The 19,082-nt window shown below is 46.7% G+C and overlaps 1 protein-coding gene across 1 annotated transcript in view; it reads left to right on the top strand.

Moving 5' to 3' along the window:
• LOC138350632 (uncharacterized) overlaps positions 1 to 18,364 on the top strand; it is a 199,898-nt gene extending 181,534 nt beyond the window's left edge. The window contains exon 3 of the mRNA XM_069301679.1: positions 16,373 to 18,364. Coding sequence (XP_069157780.1) covers positions 16,373 to 16,572 — 200 coding nt within the window. The 3' untranslated portion in view covers positions 16,573 to 18,364. The remainder of the gene's footprint in view (positions 1 to 16,372) is intronic.
• Positions 18,365 to 19,082: the final 718 nt, after the last annotated feature.

Below are 19,082 nucleotides of genomic sequence, written 5' to 3'. Positions count from 1 at the left end.
AATGTAGAAATATTTTAAAAATATATTTCTACCTATACTAGAAATAAAACTGAAGCATAATAAAAGGTAGGTTAAAAATATTTTATTCATTACTTTCACTTAATGGAGAATCCATGGTAGTGGTGGTGGAATTGTTGCTGGGTTGTGGTTGGTGGCTGTGGTGGTAGGTTGTGATTGGTGGCAGTGGTGGGTGATGTTTATTGTTGGTGGTAGTGGTTGGTTCTAGTGGTGGTTAATAGTTGTGGTTGGTGGTGGTGGTGGTTGATTGCTGTGGTTGGTAATTGTGGTGGCTGATGGTTGTGATTAGTGGTAGTGGTGGTTAATGTTAATGGTGGTTGCGGTTGTGGTGGTTAATGGTATTGGTGGTTGATAGCTCTGGTGGTTGATGTCTGTGATGGTTGATGGCTAAGGTGGTTGATGGTGGTGGTAGTTAATGGTTGTGGTGGTTGATGTTAGTGTTTCTTGATGGTTGTGGTGGTTGATGGTAGTGTTTGTTGATGGTTGTGGTGGTTGATGGTAGTGTTTGTTGATGGTTGTGGTGGTTGATGGTAGTGGTGGTTGATGGTAGTGTTTGTTGATGGTTGTGGTGGTTGATGGTAGTGTTTGTTGATGGTTGTGGTGGTTGATGGTAGTGTTTGTTGATGGTTGTGGTGGTTGATGGTTGTGGTGGTTGATGGTTGTGGTGGTTGATGTTAGTGTTTGTTGATGGTTGTGGTGGTTGATGGTAGTGTTTGTTGATTGTTGTGGTGGTTGATGGTAGTGTTTGTTGATGGTTGTGGTGGTTGATGGTTGTGTTTGTTGATGGTTGTGGTGGTTGATGGTAGTGTTTGTTGATGGTTGTGGTGGTTGATGGTAGTGTTTGTTGATGGTTGTGGTGGTTGATGGTAGTGGTGGTTGATGGTTGTGGTGGTTGATGGTAGTGGGGGTTGATGGTTGTGGTGGTTGATGGTTGTGGTGGTTGATGGTTGTGGTGGTTGATGTTAGTGTTTGTTGATTGTTGTGGTGGTTAATTGTTGTGGTGGTTGAGGGTAATGGTGGTTGATTGTTGTGGTGGTTGATGGTTGTGGTGGTTGATAGTTGTGGTGGTTGATTGTTGTGGTGGTTGATGGTTGTGGTGGTTGATGGTAGTGTTTGTTGATGGTTGTGGTGGTTGATGGTTGTGGTGGTTGATGGTTGTGGTGGTTGATGGGTGTGGTGGTTGATGGGTGTGGTTGTTGGGTTAATTGCAGTGGTGGTTGTTGTGGTTCGTGATGGTAGTGGTTGATTGTTGTACTTTATGTAGTGGTGATTGTTGGTAATAGTTCGCGTGGGTGATGGTTTATTAATTATGGTGTTTGGTGGTAGTGGTGGTTGAGTGTTGGTGGTAGTGGTGGTTGAGTGTTGGTGGTAGGAGTGGGTGATTGTTGAGGTTATTGGTGATGGTTTATGGTTGTTGGTGGTTGATAGTTGTGGTTGGTGGTTGATAGTTGTGGTTGGTGGTAGTGGTTGTTGATAGTAGTGGTTGAGGGCAGTGGTAGATGGTGGTTGTGGTTGATTGTACTGGTAGTTGTTGAGGTTCGTGATATTGGTGGTTGATTGTTGTATTTTGTTGTAGTGGTGGTTGATTATATTTTGCAGTAGTGGTGGTTGATTGTTGTTGGTGGTAGGGGTGGTTGATTGTTGTGGTTGGTGGTGGTTTATGGTTGTTGTTGATAGTAGTAGTGGTTGATTGTTGTGGTAGTTGATAACTGAGGTGGTTGATGATTGTTTAGGTTGATGGCAGTGGTTATTAATGGTTAGGGTTATTGATAGCAATTGAATTTGAAGTTGAAATAAGTTTATTGAGGTAAAATACTCACAAAGGGATGAGGTAGCTCAAGCTATTCTCATCCCGTTCAGTACAACGTGTTCATACATATATAGACACACATCACAAACAATAAATATATTACCGAACATTCTGAGAGATAAACATATATATTTCCTTCTTTAAACAAGTAGTATGGTATCAGACGTACACACAAATACTTTTATGACTTAGGTATAGACAATTTGCAAGAGACATGCAGATAATTCAACAAAAGATTACAGTCTTGGTGCAAAATTCTTAAATCTCTCCAGAATATCATCAACCTTTCCGTTGTGACACATCCAGGCTATTTGTTCAGGAACAGTCCTTATCTCAGTGTTTCTATATACATTAATCAACGGACAATCAAGAACGTAATGGGCAAGGGTGTGAGACCTTAACATACCACATAGTTGACACTTCGTGTCATTATCATGAACACCTATCCAATATTCCCAGTAATATTTGTACCCAAGCCTGAGCCGCATGTACACAGTCACTCCAAGCATTTCTCCTTTTACCATAAGTGAAATGGATGTTTTGACTCACACACATCCCGCCAAACACACACCGAAACTACGACGTTGGTACAACGTTCGAACAAGTTTTAACACTTCCTAACCAGTTATAACAACCAATATAGCAAGTTGTAACAACGTTCTAATACGTCATAAACACGTTAAGCCAAGATGTAACAACTTTATTACAAGTTGTAACAAGCAGAAAATAGAGACAGTTTCGGTTTGCGTTTCCAGGGATGTAGTGTTGCATGGTTTAGCTTCCCTCATACGTTATACCTCTCCTCGCCACTTCTGCCTGTGCCTGAATATTTCTGATTTTGCTTCTTATTTGTCTCATTGTGAATTCACATTCGATGTCAACTTGTAGTTTTAATGTGGCACGTTTGGCCAAGTCATCCGCCACCTCGTTGAGCACTATTCCAACATGAGATGGAATCCACACGAATTTCACACTATGACCTTTCAGCTGTATCTCAATTATCCTTTTCTTACAATCCTCAACTATGGACATGAAGACTGGATTTCGACTGTTTAAGGACTCAAGTGCTCCTCGGCTATCGACAAATACAAAAACATCTTTGTCGTCATTGTCGGAAAATCCGACACCATTTAATAATCATACAGATAATAACTGTATTACCAACAAGTTACCCATAGAAAACGTAACTTGTAGTGGAATTACCGTCTATAGAAAACGGGATATCATCACCACATACTATTATAATTCACCACCTATTATGGTGGGAATTATTCTTAAATACATTAGTCTTTGGACTTTACCATCATAAAAACATCTTATATAAATTAACTTAATTATCAATATTAAAGTAGAGTAAATGTGACCCTTCTATCACTTTCTGAAATCTGGACAAAGTAGGCCAGGCGTGAGTGGGGAAGGGGCAGCCATTGTTGTGTCACCTCCGAGACGTGTGGAGCAAATTCGGCTCCTATCTTATCTGGACAATGTCGGCCAGTAACGTCAATAGTATGGAGTGTTAAACAGTTATTGTTTATATTGAGACCAGAGGCTCACACGGGAGCAAATTCGGCTCCTGTTAATTTTACTTGGACGTAGTGTTATGGAAACCAAAGGTACCATCTCCAACACGATGTCTACAATTCAAGTTAAGTGTCTATCCGAAACCCGTTTATCATTCATTTATGGCCATTAATGTCAGGATATAGGGTGACCCGGTTAGATCGCGAAATCGCCTCAAACTAAAGGTAATTAAGCCAGGTCTTTAATGTTCCATGTACAGTTTTCTCTGAAATACTTGTCATATATAGGATTCTGGCTTCACAGCTAGCGCACTTTTGACAGGTCAAGACGAGGAAGCAAGATTTGTGCACCAGTTACTGGGTGATATGGAAGCTACCTCAAAGAGGATAATTTGGTGTCTACACCCTAGTTATACCTGGTGGACTAACCTGCTGTACTATAAGATAAGGAACCTCTTCAATGTATGTAGTTACTGTAGTTTGATTGGCTGTATATATATTCATTTAATAACCCCCCCTAATGTGTAGAGGATCGATTTGTGAGATTAAGAGATTATTGCAGAAATACAGTCCACTTAACATTATACAAATTGCTATCGAAGTATATAAATTAACGTAAATATAAATTCATATAAATTAAATAAATATAAATCTCACAGGTCGGTTCCCACATTATTTGGTCCTTCGAACCGGATTATTCGGTCCTTTGAACCCACATTTGGTCATCTTAGTACCGGATGAACCAGTTAACCAGTGGATTCATTAAATAAACTAGTGCAGTGTGATTTAAACAAAGGCCAGCCAGTCAAAGACAGCGCCTCGTGGGAGCTCACGAGCCCCGCTCAGTTCAGATCAGCCTTAGTCAGCGGTTTCATGCACACCCACAGAAATTTGGTGGCGTGTTATTTCGTGAAATGACAGCGCTAATATTGAAGCCAGCCTAATTAGTGACTGTGTCTTCGCGATATTGTTCACGGATTTCGTGGTGTTACATTTCGCGAGAGATTATCTACGAATTTTGTGGAGTTTATTTCGCGAGGTCACTAATAATATTTAATACTTCTTGATAATATTAGAAGTTTCATAGAGGCTAATTAAGAGGCTATTATCAATAATTGTGTATATTATTTCTCCAAAATAGAGAATTATTTAATATATATTGCACTAGTGATCACAGTATAATATTTACTAATTGCCAACCCACAACAGGGTAGGATATTACTATGACTAGTTGAACTATTATCGTTCATCCTAGTACCATTATTACCATAGTCAGTTGTACTATATTGATTAACCTAGCACCATTAATGAATGGTCCAGACCCTATTTTGGGTGTAAATTTTATCAACTCGAATTGAGTTGTATATATAATAATTTACTTATGATCATTACACCTTTGAGTGATTAATTAGTGTCTCTTCCATCCTAGGGTGATATAGAGGAGCTAACCTAAAGGTACTTCCAATGACACTGGTTTATCACTCAAATCATTAGTGTGGATGATTGTATATATATAATGTGTATTAATTTTAAGTGCTAACCTCTAGTAGAGGTAGTATTATTGCCTAGTGAGTGCAGAATTTACCCTAGGCTACCATCAGTGTTTGTTCAGTATTATGAGCAGCCCAAGTACAAGCCCCACAAGGCTTCACCAACTAGCCAGTATGGATAATGCAGGGAGAATGAAAAGAACCCTTGCAGGTCTTAAAGGCCACTTAACAAGACAGATCAAGAAATGTGAAGATTTGTCACAACAATCAACAGTTGATTATGCTGACCTGGAAAGCTATTATCAAGCAGCTGCAGGTAAATTTGAGCAAATCAAATGTCAAATAGCAACATATGTGGCTGAACTTGCCAACACCAATTTATCAGAAACAGAAATAGACGACATTATGGTTGATCTTGCGAATTATGAAGATCACACTCAGGCCACGTTACAGCCTTATGTCAAATTAATTGCCCAGAACAAGGCAACAGCAACAACAACAACAGTTGCATCTAATACGAGTCAAGCAGAAGCTCGACTCCCTCCAATTAATTTACCCACTTTCTCAGGAAAAGATGAGGAAGATTGGGACGAATTTTGGAACAAATTCGTTGACCTTGTAGACTCAAAACAATCTTTACCAAAGAGTAGTAAATTCTCTTATTTGCAAGGTCAATTATCAGGTGAGGCTAAAACAGTAGTATCCCATCTGAGATTAACTAATGACGGCTATGATCTGGCAGTAAAACTCCTCAAGGATAATTATGCTGATCCAGAAGTAAGAACATCACATTTAGTTCATGAGCTGTTGCATTTACCCCCACCGGAGGCTTCAGCTGATTCACTCCAAGTCTTCAAGCTGGAGGTAGAATCATTGATCAATGCCCTCAGCCTGACAGCAGATACAAACGGGGCTGAGTGGGTCTTGAAAATAATTGTCCAGGAGAAAATACCTAGGGACATATTGAGACAAATGAGTGCTCATTACAATAAAAGCATCTTATCTATGAATGAAATATCTGAAGGTTTAAAGTCAGTAGTTCATCAATTACGAACACATGACAAATTAAAACCACCAAGTAAACCCTCAGAAACTAATAATAGTAAACCACAGAGTACCAAAGGTACTCCAAATCAATCTAGACAATATAATTCAACACCAAAGTGGAACAGTGGCAGTGTGGGCGTATATGCAGTGGGACCCTCCAAGCCTATAGTTACTGTGTCACCCAAGAACGTGACACCAAAGGGTACAGGAAGCTATGGAACATGTTTGTTCTGCAATGAGAAACATTCAATGTACCACTGCCCTAATTTTCCTGATAGTGACGCCCGTGTTGAGCGACTCAAAGATTTGCAACATTGCACGAGGTGCCTCAGGAAACATAACATCAAGGACTGTGATACCCAATTACACACCTGTAATAGGTGTAACAAAGGTCAACACCATGCAGCATTGTGCAGAGACACCAAAACAACGTCTCCAAACCCCAAGGTGGAAGATAGCATTCCCACCACAGTACAGTACTGCAAGGTGCAACCAACAAAGAGTGTCCAATCGGCAAAGTCTAAAGGTAATACGACTTTGCCTACTGCCCAAATTACCATCCTGAATAAGAGGGCCAAGGTCCATACCCGTGGGTTGTTTGACCAAGGATCCCAGAGAACATATATCACTAAAAAGTTGGCAGATGAATTACAATTAAGGCCTGTTGCCCAGATGTCATTCAACATCTCAGGGTTTGTAACAGATGCAGGACCTCAAGTCTACCAGGTGGTACAACCATCAGTACGTTTAGGCAGGTACGTCTGTCGAGTACAAGCCATTGTGGTGGACAAAATACCAGTAGACCTACAAGTTCAAGGTCTGAGAGCAACAGCCAAATTCCTGAGAAATAGAGGAATAAAATTGGCAGATAATATTAAGTCTGATCACCTCACCGACTTCGGTCTCCTTGTAGGGACAGACTATTGTCATCGATTCATCGGTAGCCCTACTAAATATCAGGGTATAACCATGTTAAACTCTGCAGGAGGTAAATTACTCTCAGGCCCAGTATCAAGCCTGAGGAGACCTATGCCTGCAGATAAACAATACCAGTAGAAATCTAAATTTGTCAGCTGATTATATATCTCCAGTAGCATTATACTAAGGAGATTACAGCTGACTATAGTAACAGAGGTTGATGTTAGTATCATCATTTAAAGCTGGAGATGAGTTCATGAGGCCTCAGTGGCAAATCAGTGAACAGTAGCCTAAAACAGCTACAAGTCACTGCGACCAATGTCACTGAACCCACTGCAGTCTCAGAACCATACTTTACTTTAATGATGAGCTATTCAATCCTCTGAATCAATTAACTGAATTAAACCCCAGTAAATCTGATGACTGATTTGATACATTTATTATTTAATCAAGATGTATTCCATGGGCCTCAGTGTTTATATATCAGTGACCAGTTACCTGAAGAAACTTCAAGTTATATCTGATGTCACTGATCTCACTGCAGTCCCTGAATCATACTTGACTGTAGTACTTGATCACATCCAGTCTTCTGGGTTAAATAATATGTAATAAGGCTTGAATATTAGCCTTTCAAGAGTTGACAGGGAAATGAAATCGCATTAGACTTCTAACCCCTACAACTCTAGTACGGGACATCCGTCCTGTACGAACAGACGCACAAATGTGTGATTACTAACTACTAACATCAAATTAATCTAATAATTCGAAGGAGGAGTATCGGTGTTCGTCTGTTCTAAAGAGGACTTCGACCCGTGAGCAGCCCCTGGGGAATTATGTCGGAAAATCCGACACCATTTAATAATCATACAGATAATAACTGTATTACCAACAAGTTACCCATAGAAAACGTAACTTGTAGTGGAATTACCGTCTATAGAAAACGGGATATCATCACCACATACTATTATAATTCACCACCTATTATGGTGGGAATTATTCTTAAATACATTAGTCTTTGGACTTTACCATCATAAAAACATCTTATATAAATTAACTTAATTATCAATATTAAAGTAGAGTAAATGTGACCCTTCTATCACTTTCTGAAATCTGGACAAAGTAGGCCAGGCGTGAGTGGGGAAGGGGCAGCCATTGTTGTGTCACCTCCGAGACGTGTGGAGCAAATTCGGCTCCTATCTTATCTGGACAATGTCGGCCAGTAACATCAATAGTATGGAGTGTTAAACAGTTATTGTTTATATTGAGACCAGAGGCTCACACGGGAGCAAATTCGGCTCCTGTTAATTTTACTTGGACGTAGTGTTATGGAAACCAAAGGTACCATCTCCAACACGATGTCTACAATTCAAGTTAAGTGTCTATCCGAAACCCGTTTATCATTCATTTATGGCCATTAATGTCAGGATATAGGGTGACCCGGTTAGATCGCGAAATCGCCTCAAACTAAAGGTAATTAAGCCAGGTCTTTAATGTTCCATGTACAGTTTTCTCTGAAATACTTGTCATATATAGGATTCTGGCTTCACAGCTAGCGCACTTTTGACAGGTCAAGACGAGGAAGCAAGATTTGTGCACCAGTTACTGGGTGATATGGAAGCTACCTCAAAGAGGATAATTTGGTGTCTACACCCTAGTTATACCTGGTGGACTAACCTGCTGTACTATAAGATAAGGAACCTCTTCAATGTATGTAGTTACTGTAGTTTGATTGGCTGCATATATATTCATTTAATAACCCCCCCTAATGTGTAGAGGATCGATTTGTGAGATTAAGAGATTATTGCAGAAATACAGTCCACTTAACATTATACAAATTGCTATCGAAGTATATAAATTAACGTAAATATAAATTCATATAAATTAAATAAATATAAATCTCACAGGTCGGTTCCCACAGTCATGACGTACTTCCTCCAAACACGCCAGAATGGCCTGCAGTTGAGCACTGATAGTAATGGTGGTTGGTTGTTGTAGTTAGTGGAGGAGGTCCAGGAGGAAGGAGGAGGAGTAAGGAGGAGAAAGAGGAGGTAGGAGGAGATCGAGGAGGAAGGAGAAGGTCGAGGAGGAAGGAGAAGGTCAAGGAAGAAAGAGGAGAAGGTCGAGGAGGAAGGAGGAGGTCGAGGAGGAAGGAGAAGGTCGAAGAGGAAGGAGAAGGTCGAGGAGGAAGGAGAAGGTCGAGGAGGAGGGAGAAGGTCGAGGAGGAAGGAGAAGGTCGAGGAGGAAGGAGATGGTCGAGGAGGAAGGAGATGGTCGAGGAGGAAGGAGAAGGTCGAGGAGGAAGGAGAAGGTCGAGGAGGAAGGAGATGGTCGAGGAGGAAGGAGATGGTCGAGGAAGAAAGAGGAGAAGGTCGAGGAGGAAGGAGAGAGTCGAGGAGGAAGGAGAAGGTCGAGGAGGAAGGAGAAGGTCAAGGAAGAAAGAGGAGAAGGTCGAGGAGGAAGGAGAAGGTCGAGGAGGAAGGAGAAGGTCGAGGAGGAAGGAGAAGGTCGAGGAGGAAGGAGAAGGTCGAGGAGGAAAGAGAAGGTCGAGGAGGAAGGAGAAGGTCGAGGAGGAAGGAGAAGGTCGAGGGGGAAGGAGAAGGTCGAGGAGGAAGGAGAAGGTCGAGGAGGAAGGAGAAGGTCAAGGAAGAAAGAGGAGAAGGTCGAGGAGGAAGAATGAGAAGATCGAGGAGGAGAAGGTGTTGGTGGTGGCTGTTGGTTGTTGTTAGTGGATATTGATGGTTGAAGAACATAGAAGGATTAGGAAAAATAAGGAAGGCAGGAACGAGAAGGAAGTTTAAGGTAGGAGTAGGAAGATTACGGAAGGAGGAAGAAAAATATGGAAGGAGGAAAAACAAGGAAGGAGGAGGAAGACTAAGGAAGGAGGAGAGTGGTGCGTGGCAGTTGTGGAGAGTGGTGTGTGGCAGTGGTGGAGAGTGGTATGTGACAGTGGTGGAGAGTGGTGTGTGGCAGTGATGGAGATTGGTGTGTGGCAGTGGTGAGAGTGGTGTGTGACAGTGATGGAAAGTGGTGTGTGGCAGTGGTGAGAGTGGTGTGTGACAGTGATGGAAAGTGGTGTGTGGCAGTGGTGGAGAGTGGTGTGTGGCAGTGGTGGAGAGTGGTGTGTGACAGTGGTGGAGAGTGGTGTGTGGCAGTGATGGAGAGTGGTGTGTGACAGTGGAGGAGAGTGGTGTGTGACAGTGGTGGAGAGTGGTGTGTGGCAGTGGTGGAGAGTGGTGTGTAGCAGTGGTGGAGAGTGGTGTGTGGCAGTGGTGGAGAGTGGTGTGTGGCAGTGGTGGAGAGTGGTGTGTGGCAGTGGTGGAGAGTGGTGTGTGGCAGTGATTGAGAGTGGTGTGTAGCAGTGGTGGAGAGTGGTGTGTGACAGTGGTGAGAGTGGTGTGTGACAGTGGTGGAGAGTGGTGTGTGGCAGTGGTGGAGAGTGGTGTGTGACAGTGGTGAGAGTGGTGTGTGACAGTGGTGGAGAGTGGTGTGTGGCAGTGGTGGAGAGTGGTGTGTGGCAGTGGTGGAGAGTGGTGTGTGGTAGTGGTGGAGAGTGGTGTGTGACAGTGGTGGAGAGTGGTGTGTGGCAGTGGTGGAGAGTGGTGTGTGGCAGTGGTGGAGAGTGGTGTGTGACAGTGGTGGAGAGTGGTGTGTGACAGTGGTGGAGAGTGGTGTGTGACAGTGGTGGAGAGTGGTGTGTGGCAGTGGTGGAGAGTGGTGAGTGGCAGTGGTGGAGAGTGGTGTGTGGCAGTGGTGGAGAGTGGTGTGTGACAGTGGTGGAGAGTGGTGTGTGACAGTGGTGGAGAATGGTGTGTGACAGTGGTGGAGAGTGGAGTGTGACAGTGGTGGAGAGTGGTGTGTGACAGTGGTGGAGAGTGGTGTGTGTGACAGTGGTGGAGAGTGGTGTGTGACAGTGGTGGAGAGTGGTGTGTGACAGTGGTGGAGAGTGGTGGAGAGTGGTGTGTGACAGTGGTGGAGAGTGGTGTGCGTGACAGTGGTGGAGAGTGGAGTGTGGCAGTGGTGGAGAGTGGTGTGTGGCAGTGGTGGAGAGTGGTGTGTGACAGTGGTGGAGAGTGGTGTGTGACAGTGGTGGAGAGTGGTGTGTGACAGTGGTGGAAAGTGGTGTGTGACAGTGGTGGAGAGTGGTGTGTGACAGTGGTGGAGAGTGGTGTGTGACAGTGGGGGAGAGTGGTGTGTGGCAGTGGTGGAGAGTGGTGTGTGGCAGTGGTGGAGAGTGGTGAGTGACAGTGGTGGAGAGTGGTGTGTGACAGTGGTGGAGAGTGGTGTGTGGCAGTGGTGGAGAGTGGTGTGTGACAGTGGTGACAGTGGTGGAGAGTGGTGTGTGACAGTGGTGGAGAATGGTGTGTGACAGTGGTGACAGTGGTGGAGAGTGGTGTGTGACAGTGGTGGAGAGTGGTGTGTGGCAGTGGTGGAGAGTGGTGTGTGACAGTGGTGGAGAGTGGTGTGTAGCAGTGGTGGAGAGTGGTGAGTGGCAGTGGTGGAGAGTGGTGAGTGACAGTGGTGGAGAGTGGTGTGTGGCAGTGGTGGAGAGTGGTGAGTGGCAGTGGTGGAGAGTGGTGTGTGGCAGTGGTGGAGAGTGGTGTGTGACAGTGGTGGAGAGTGGTGTGTGACAGTGGTGGAGAGTGGTGTGTGGCAGTGGTGGAGAGTGGTGTGTGGCAGTGGTGGAGAGTGGTGTGTGACAGTGGTGGAGAGTGGTGTGTGACAGTGGTGGAGAGTGGTGTGTGTGACAGTGGTGGAGAGTGGTGTGTGACAGTGGTGGAGAGTGGTGTGTGGCAGTGGTGGAGAGTGGTGTGTGGCAGTGGTGGAGAGTGGTGTGTGACAGTGGTGGAGAGTGGTGTGTGGCAGTGGTGGAGAGTGGTGTGTGACAGTGGTGGAGAGTGGTGTGTGGCAGTGGCGGAGAGTGGTGTGTGGCAGTGGTGGAGAGTGGTGTGTGACAGTGGTGGAGAGTGGTGTGTGGCAGTGGTGGAGAGTGGTGTGTGACAGTGGTGGAGAGTGGTGTGTGGCAGTGGTGGAGAGTGGTGAGTGGCAGTGGTGGAGAGTGGTGTGTGACAGTGGTGGAGAGTGGTGGAGAGTGGTGTGTGGCAGTGGTGGAGAGTGGTGTGTGACAGTGGTGGAGAGTGGTGTGTGGCAGTGGTGGAGAGTGGTGTGTGACAGTGGTGGAGAGTGGTGTGTGACAGTGGTGGAGAGTGGTGTGTGGCAGTGGTGGACAGTGGTGTGTGACAGTGGTGGAGAGTGATGTGTGACAGTGGTGTAGAGTAGTGAGGGGAAGTAGTGGAGAGTGGTGACACTACCCTCTACTCCTCTGCACCACTACCCTCCTCCTCCTCCTCTGCACCACTACCCACTCTCTCTGTACCACTACCCTCCTCCTCTGCACCACTACCCTCCTCCTTCTCTGCATCACTACCATCCTCTTCCTCTGCTACACTACCCTCCTCCTCCTCTGCACCACTACCCTCCTTTTTCTCTGCACCACTACCCTCCTCCTCCTCTGCGTCACTACCATCCTCTTCCTCTGCTACACTACCCTCCTCCTCCTCTGCACCACTACCCTCCTCCTCATATGCACCATTACCCTCCTCCTACTCGGCACCACTACCCTCCTCCTCTGCACCACTACCCTCCTCCTCCTCTGCATAACTACCCTCCTCCTACTCCTCTGCACCACTACCCTCCTCCTCCTCTGCACCACTACCCTCCTCCTCCTCTGCATAACTACCCTCCTCCTACTCCTCTGCACCACTACCCTCCTCCTCCTGTGCACCACTAACCCTCCTCATCCTCTGTACCACTACCCTCCTCCTCTGCACCACAACCCTCCTCCTCTGCATCACTACCTTCCTCCTCCTCTGCACCACTATTCTCTTCCTCCTACTCTGCACCACTACCCTCCTCCTCCTCTGCACCACTACCGTCCTCCTCCTCTGCATCACTACCCTCCTCCTCCTCTGCACCACTACCCTCTTTCTCCTCCTCTGCACCACTACCCTCCTATTCTGCAGCACTACCCTCCTCCTTCTCTGCACCACATCCCTCCTCCTCTGCACATCTTCCCTCCTCCTCTGCATCACTACCCTCCTCCTCCTCTGCATCACTTCCCTCCTCCTCCTCCTCTGCACCACTACCCTCCTCCTCCTCTGCTCCACTACCCTACTTCTCTGCATTACTTTCCTCCTCCTCCTCCTCCTCTGCACTACTACCCTCCTCCTCCTCCTCTGCAAAACTACCCTCCTCCTCCTCTGCACAACTACCCTTATCCTCCTCTGCACCACTACTCTCCTCCTCCTCTGCACCACTACCCTCCTCCTCTGCATCACTTCCCTCCTCCTCTGCGTCACTACCCTCCTCCTCTGCATCACTGCCCTCCTCCTCTGCACCACTACCCTCCCCCTCTGCATCACTACCCTCCTCCTCTGCACCACTACCCTCCTCCTCCTCTGCACCACTACCCCCCTCCTCCTCTGCACCACTAACCTCCTCCTCTGCATCACTACCTTCCTCATCTGCGCCACTACCCTCCTCCTCCTCTGCACTACTACCCTCCTCCTCTGCATCACTACCCTCCTCCTCTGCACCACTACCCTCCTCCTCTGCACCACTACCCTCCTCCTCTGCATCGCCACTACCCTCCTTCTTTGCACCACTACCCTCCCCCTCTGCATCACTACCCTCCTTCTCTGCACCGCTACCCTCCTCCTCTCCGTCACTACCTTCCTCCTCCTCTGCACCACTACTCTCCTCCTCTGCAGCACTACCCTCCTCCTCCTCTGCTCCACTACCTTCCTCGTCCTCTGCAGCACTACCCTCCTCCTTCTCTGCACCACATCCCTCCTCCTCTGCACATCTTCCCTCCTCCTCTGCATCACTACCCTCCTCCTCCTCCTCTGCTCCACTACCCTACTTCTCTGCATTACTTTCCTCCTCCTCCTCCTCCTCCTCTGCACTACTACCCTCCTCCTCCTCCTCTGCAAAACTACCCTCCTCCTCCTCTGCACAACTACCCTTATCCTCCTCTGCTCCACTACTCTCCTCCTCCTCTGCACCACTACCCTCCTCCTCTGCATCACTTCCCTCCTCCTCTGCGTCACTACCCTCCTCCTCTGCACCACTACTCTCCTCCTCCTCTGCACCACTACCCTTCTCCTCTGCATCACTTCCCTCCTCCTCTGCACCACTACCCTCCTCCTCCTCTGCATCACTACCCTCCTCCTCCTCTGCAGCACTACCCTCCTCCTCTGCACATCTACCCTCCTCCTCTGCACCACTTCCCTCCCTCTCCTCCTCTGCATCAATTCCCTCCTCCTCCTCTGCACCACTACCCTCTTTCTCCTCCTCTGCACCACTACCCTCCTATTCTGCAGCACTACCCTCCTCCTTCTCTGCACCACATCCCTCCTCCTCTGCACATCTTCCCTCCTCCTCTGCATCACTACCCTCCTCCTCCTCTGCATCACTTCCCTCCTCCTCCTCTGCACCACTACCCTCCTCCTCCTCCTCTGCTCCACTACCCTACTTCTCTGCATTACTTTCCTCCTCCTCCTCCTCCTCTGCACTACTACCCTCCTCCTCCTCCTCTGCAAAACTACCCTCCTCCTCCTTTGCACAACTACCCTTATCCTCCTCTGCTCCACTACTCTCCTCCTCCTCTGCACCACTACCCTCCTCCTCTGCATCACTTCCCTCCTCCTCTGCGTCACTACCCTCCTCCTCTGCACCACTACTCTCCTCCTCCTCTGCACCACTACCCTTCTCCTCTGCAAAACTACCCTCCTCCTATGCAACACTACCCTCCCCCTCTGCATCACTACCCTCCTCCTCCTCTGCACTACTACCATCCTCCTCCTCTGCACTACTACCATTCTCCTCCTCTGCACCACTACCCTCCTCCTCCTCTGCAACACTACCCTCCTCCTCTGCATCACTTCCCTCCTCCTCCTCTGCACTACTACCATCCTCCTCCTCTGCACCACTACCATCCTCCTCCTCTGCACCACTACCCTCCTCCTCTGCATCACTACCCTCCTCCTCTGCATCACTACCCTCCTCCTCCTCTGCATCACTTCCCTCCTCCTCCTCTGCACCACTACCCTCCTCCTCCTCTGCTCCACTACCCTCCTCCTCCTCTGCACAACTACCCTTATCTTCCTCTTTACCACTACTCTCCTCCTCCTCTGCACCACTACCCTCCTCCTCTGCATCACTTCCCTCCTCCTCTGCACCACTTCCCTCCTTCTCCTCCTCTGCACCACTACCCTCCTCCTCTGCATCACTACCCTCCTCCTCCTCTGCAGCACTACCCTCCTCCTCCTCCTCTGCACCACTACCCTCCTCCTCTGCACATCTACCCTCCTCCTCTGCACCACTTCCCTCCCTCTCCTCCTCTGCATCAATTCCCTCCTCCTCCTCTGCACCACTACCCTCTTTCTCCTCCTCTGCACCACTACCCTCCTATTCTGCAGCACTACCCTCCTCCTTCTCTGCACCACATCCCTCCTCCTCTGCACATCTTCCCTCCTCCTCTGCATCACTACCCTCCTCCTCCTCTGCATCACTTCCCTCCTCCTCCTCTGCACCACTACCCTCCTCCTCCTCTGCTCCACTACCCTACTTCTCTGCATTACTTTCCTCCTCCTCCTCCTCCTCTGCACTACTACCCTCCTCCTCCTCCTCTGCAAAACTACCCTCCTCCTCCTCTGCACAACTACCCTTATCCTCCTCTGCACCACTACTCTCCTCCTCCTCTGCACCACTACCCTCCTCCTCTGCATCACTTCCCTCCTCCTCTGCGTCACTACCCTCCTCCTCTGCATCACTGCCCTCCTCCTCTGCACCACTACCCTCCCCCTCTGCATCACTACCCTCCTCCTCTGCACCACTACCCTCCTCCTCCTCTGCACCACTACCCTCCTCCTCCTCTGCACCACTAACCTCCTCCTCTGCATCACTACCTTCCTCATCTGCGCCACTACCCTCCTCCTCCTCTGCACTACTACCCTCCTCCTCTGCATCACTACCCTCCTCCTCTGCACCACTACCCTCCTCCTCTGCACCACTACCCTCCTCCTCTGCATCACTACCCTCCTTCTTTGCACCACTACCCTCCCCCTCTGCATCACTACCCTCCTTCTCTGCACCGCTACCCTCCTCCTCTCCGTCACTACCTTCCTCCTCCTCTGCACCACTACTCTCCTCCTCTGCAGCACTACCCTCCTCCTCCTCTGCTCCACTACCTTCCTCCTCCTCTGCAGCACTACCCTCCTCCTCCTCCTCCTTAAGAGATGGGTGTGAGTAGTAACCAGGTGTGGGCTTCAGTGTTCCCTTTCATCTGCAGGTGTTGGTGTGGAGAGTTGCCAGGTGTGGGCTTCAATGTTCTCTCTCATCTACAGGTGTGGGAGGGGAGAGTTGCCAGGTGTGGGCTTCAGTGTTCCCTCTCATCTGCAGGTGTTGGTGTGGAGAGTTGCCAGGTGGTGGCTTCAATGTTCCATATCATTTGCAGGCGTGGGTGTGGAGAGTAGCCAGGTGTGGGCTTCAGTGTTCCCTCTCATCTACAGGTGTGGGTGGGGAGAGACTCCTGCGAGGACTTCATCAGAGGGGCGTCACTGGTGATGAACTTTGGTTTAGGATCGAGGACAGTGAAGACAGTGAGGACAGTGAGGACAGTGAGGACAGTGAGGACAGTGAAGAGAACAAGAAGTACCTCCAAGAGCTCGCTGCGTCGCTTAACAATTTTAATAATGTTTATATATCGTAGATTGTTGAGACCAGCCTCACGAGACCAATAATGTACAAGGACACATCTACGAGGAGCTGGTTGTTGAGACCAGCCTCACGAGACCAATAATGTACAAGGACACATCTACGAGGAGCTGGTTGTTGAGACCAGCCTCACGAGACCAATAATGTACAAGGACACATCTACGAGGAGCTGGTTGTTGAGACCAGCCTCACGAGACCAATAATGTACAAGGACACATCTACGAGGAGCTGGTTGTTGAGACCAGCCTCACGAGACCAATAATGTACAAGGACACATCTACGAGGAGCTGGTTGTTGAGACCTGCCTCACGAGACCAATAATGTACAAGGACACATCTACGAGGAGCTGGTTGTTGAGACCAGCCTCACGAGACCAATAATGTACAAGGACACATCTACGAGGAGCTGGTTGTTGAGACCTGCCTCACGAGACCAATAATGTACAAGGACACATCTACGAGGAGCTGGTTGTTGAGACCAGCCTCACGAGACCAATAATGTACAAGGACACATCTACGAGGAGATGGTTGTTGAGACCAGCCTCACGAGACCAATATTGTACAAGGACACATCTACGAGGAGCTGGTTGTTGAGACCAGCCTCACGAGATCAATAATGTACAAGGACACATCTACGAGGAGCTGGTTGTTGAGACCAGCCTCACGAGACCAATAATGTACAAGGACACATCTACGAGGAGCTGGTTGTTGAGACCTGCCTCACGAGATCAATAATGTACAAGGACACATCTACGAGGAGCTGGTTGTTGAGACCAGCCTCACGAGACCAATAATGTACAAGGACACATCTACGAGGAGCTGGTTGTTGAGACCTGCCTCACGAGACCAATAATGTACAAGGACACATCTAGGAGTACCTCGCTGGAACTGTTACCACGGGCGGCCTTGTTTTATTTGTTTATGTTGTTTTTGTTTTGAAGTTATCACACGCATGCTGACGGTATGGAGGTTTTATTGTATGCTGAAGGTATGAATGAGTTTTGATATCCTGGTGGTATGAATGAGTTTTAGTATTTTGGTGGTGTGAATGAGTTTTGGAATACACATTGCATGAGTAACTTTTGGTATGTAATTTATATATTAGCATTTTCTACAATTTATTATCAATCTGACTTTCTTTTAATTGTATATTGGATTACTATTATTAGTTTTGGCTGTTTATTTGTTAAGAAATCTTTGCTTTTGTAACATTTTTAGTATTTTAGGCATTAAGAATTGTTGTCTGACTTTTAGTATGTCTTAACCTTATTATCCTCAAGATCAAGTAGAAGCATATATACACCTTTTTTATTGTAAGTTGCTTAATGTACAACTAAATACAATAAGTTTCCTACTGTAACTTACTATAATGCATTAAGCAGCTTACTGTATATGAACGTTAATATTATCTGTATCCTATCGTAGATTTCCTCTAATACAGTTGCTAGCCTTCTGTGCGCTTACTTTATTACAGTAAGTACCTTCCTCTACAAGTACTTTAATACAGTAAGCAGCTTACTGTTCAAGTTGATTAATACAGCAAATATTCGTCTGTACACTTATATGTACAATTTCTTTAGTAAAGAGACTACCATATGTACACCGCCTTTGATACTGTACATAGCCTATCTCCGTTCCCTGTAATACAAAAAGTAACCTATTGTATACTTTTTCTTAATTTTAAGTAGCTTATTGTATATTTTCTATAGTAGAGTACTGCAAGTTATTAAAGTACTTAAATTAAATACATGCATTATCTGAAATAAAGCTACATATTAGTTTAAACAATTTAAACACTTTTATTTTCACTCATTCTCTGAGGCCTGTTGTTTGGACGTATTAACTTGCTAGTGGTATATGATATGACTTTTTCAACAGAAACAGAGTAAGACAAATCCGAGTGGTAAACGTTGTCAATGGTCCTCAGGACTCTGGCCTGAGAGCTGTCTTGTTTACCGTATATATAAACCATGCAGATACAACACTCAAGTGCAACATTACCATAGTTGCCAATGGTCCTCAGGACTCTGGCCTGAGACCTGTCTTGTTTACCGTATATATAAACCATGTTGATACAACACTCAAGTGCAACATTACCATAGTTGCCAATGGTCCTCAGGACTCTGGCCTGAGACCTGTCTTGTTTACCGTATATATAAACCATGTTGATACAACACTCAAGTGCAACATTACCATAGTTGTCAATGGTCCTCAGGACTCTGGCCTGAGACCTGTCTTGTTTACCGTATATATAAACCATGTTGATACAACACTCAAGTGCAACATTACCATAGTTGTCAATGGTCCTCAGGACTCTGGCCTGAGACCTGTCTTGTTTACCGTATATATAAACCATGTAGATACAACACTCAAGTGCAACATTACCTAGTTTCCGATGATACAAAAATGTTGATAGAAATAAATTAAGAAAAACTTAAAATCGTTGCAAGATAACTTAGGCTTTTAAAATTTAACAAAAGATTTGCATATGATGATCAATACTGTC

This window comes from Procambarus clarkii, chromosome 46, assembly GCF_040958095.1.
Source record: "Procambarus clarkii isolate CNS0578487 chromosome 46, FALCON_Pclarkii_2.0, whole genome shotgun sequence".
In the NCBI taxonomy this organism is placed as follows: domain Eukaryota; kingdom Metazoa; phylum Arthropoda; class Malacostraca; order Decapoda; family Cambaridae; genus Procambarus; species Procambarus clarkii.
The sequence above is the reverse complement of the archived record's forward strand: the minus strand, read 5'-3'. Positions and strand labels throughout refer to the sequence as shown.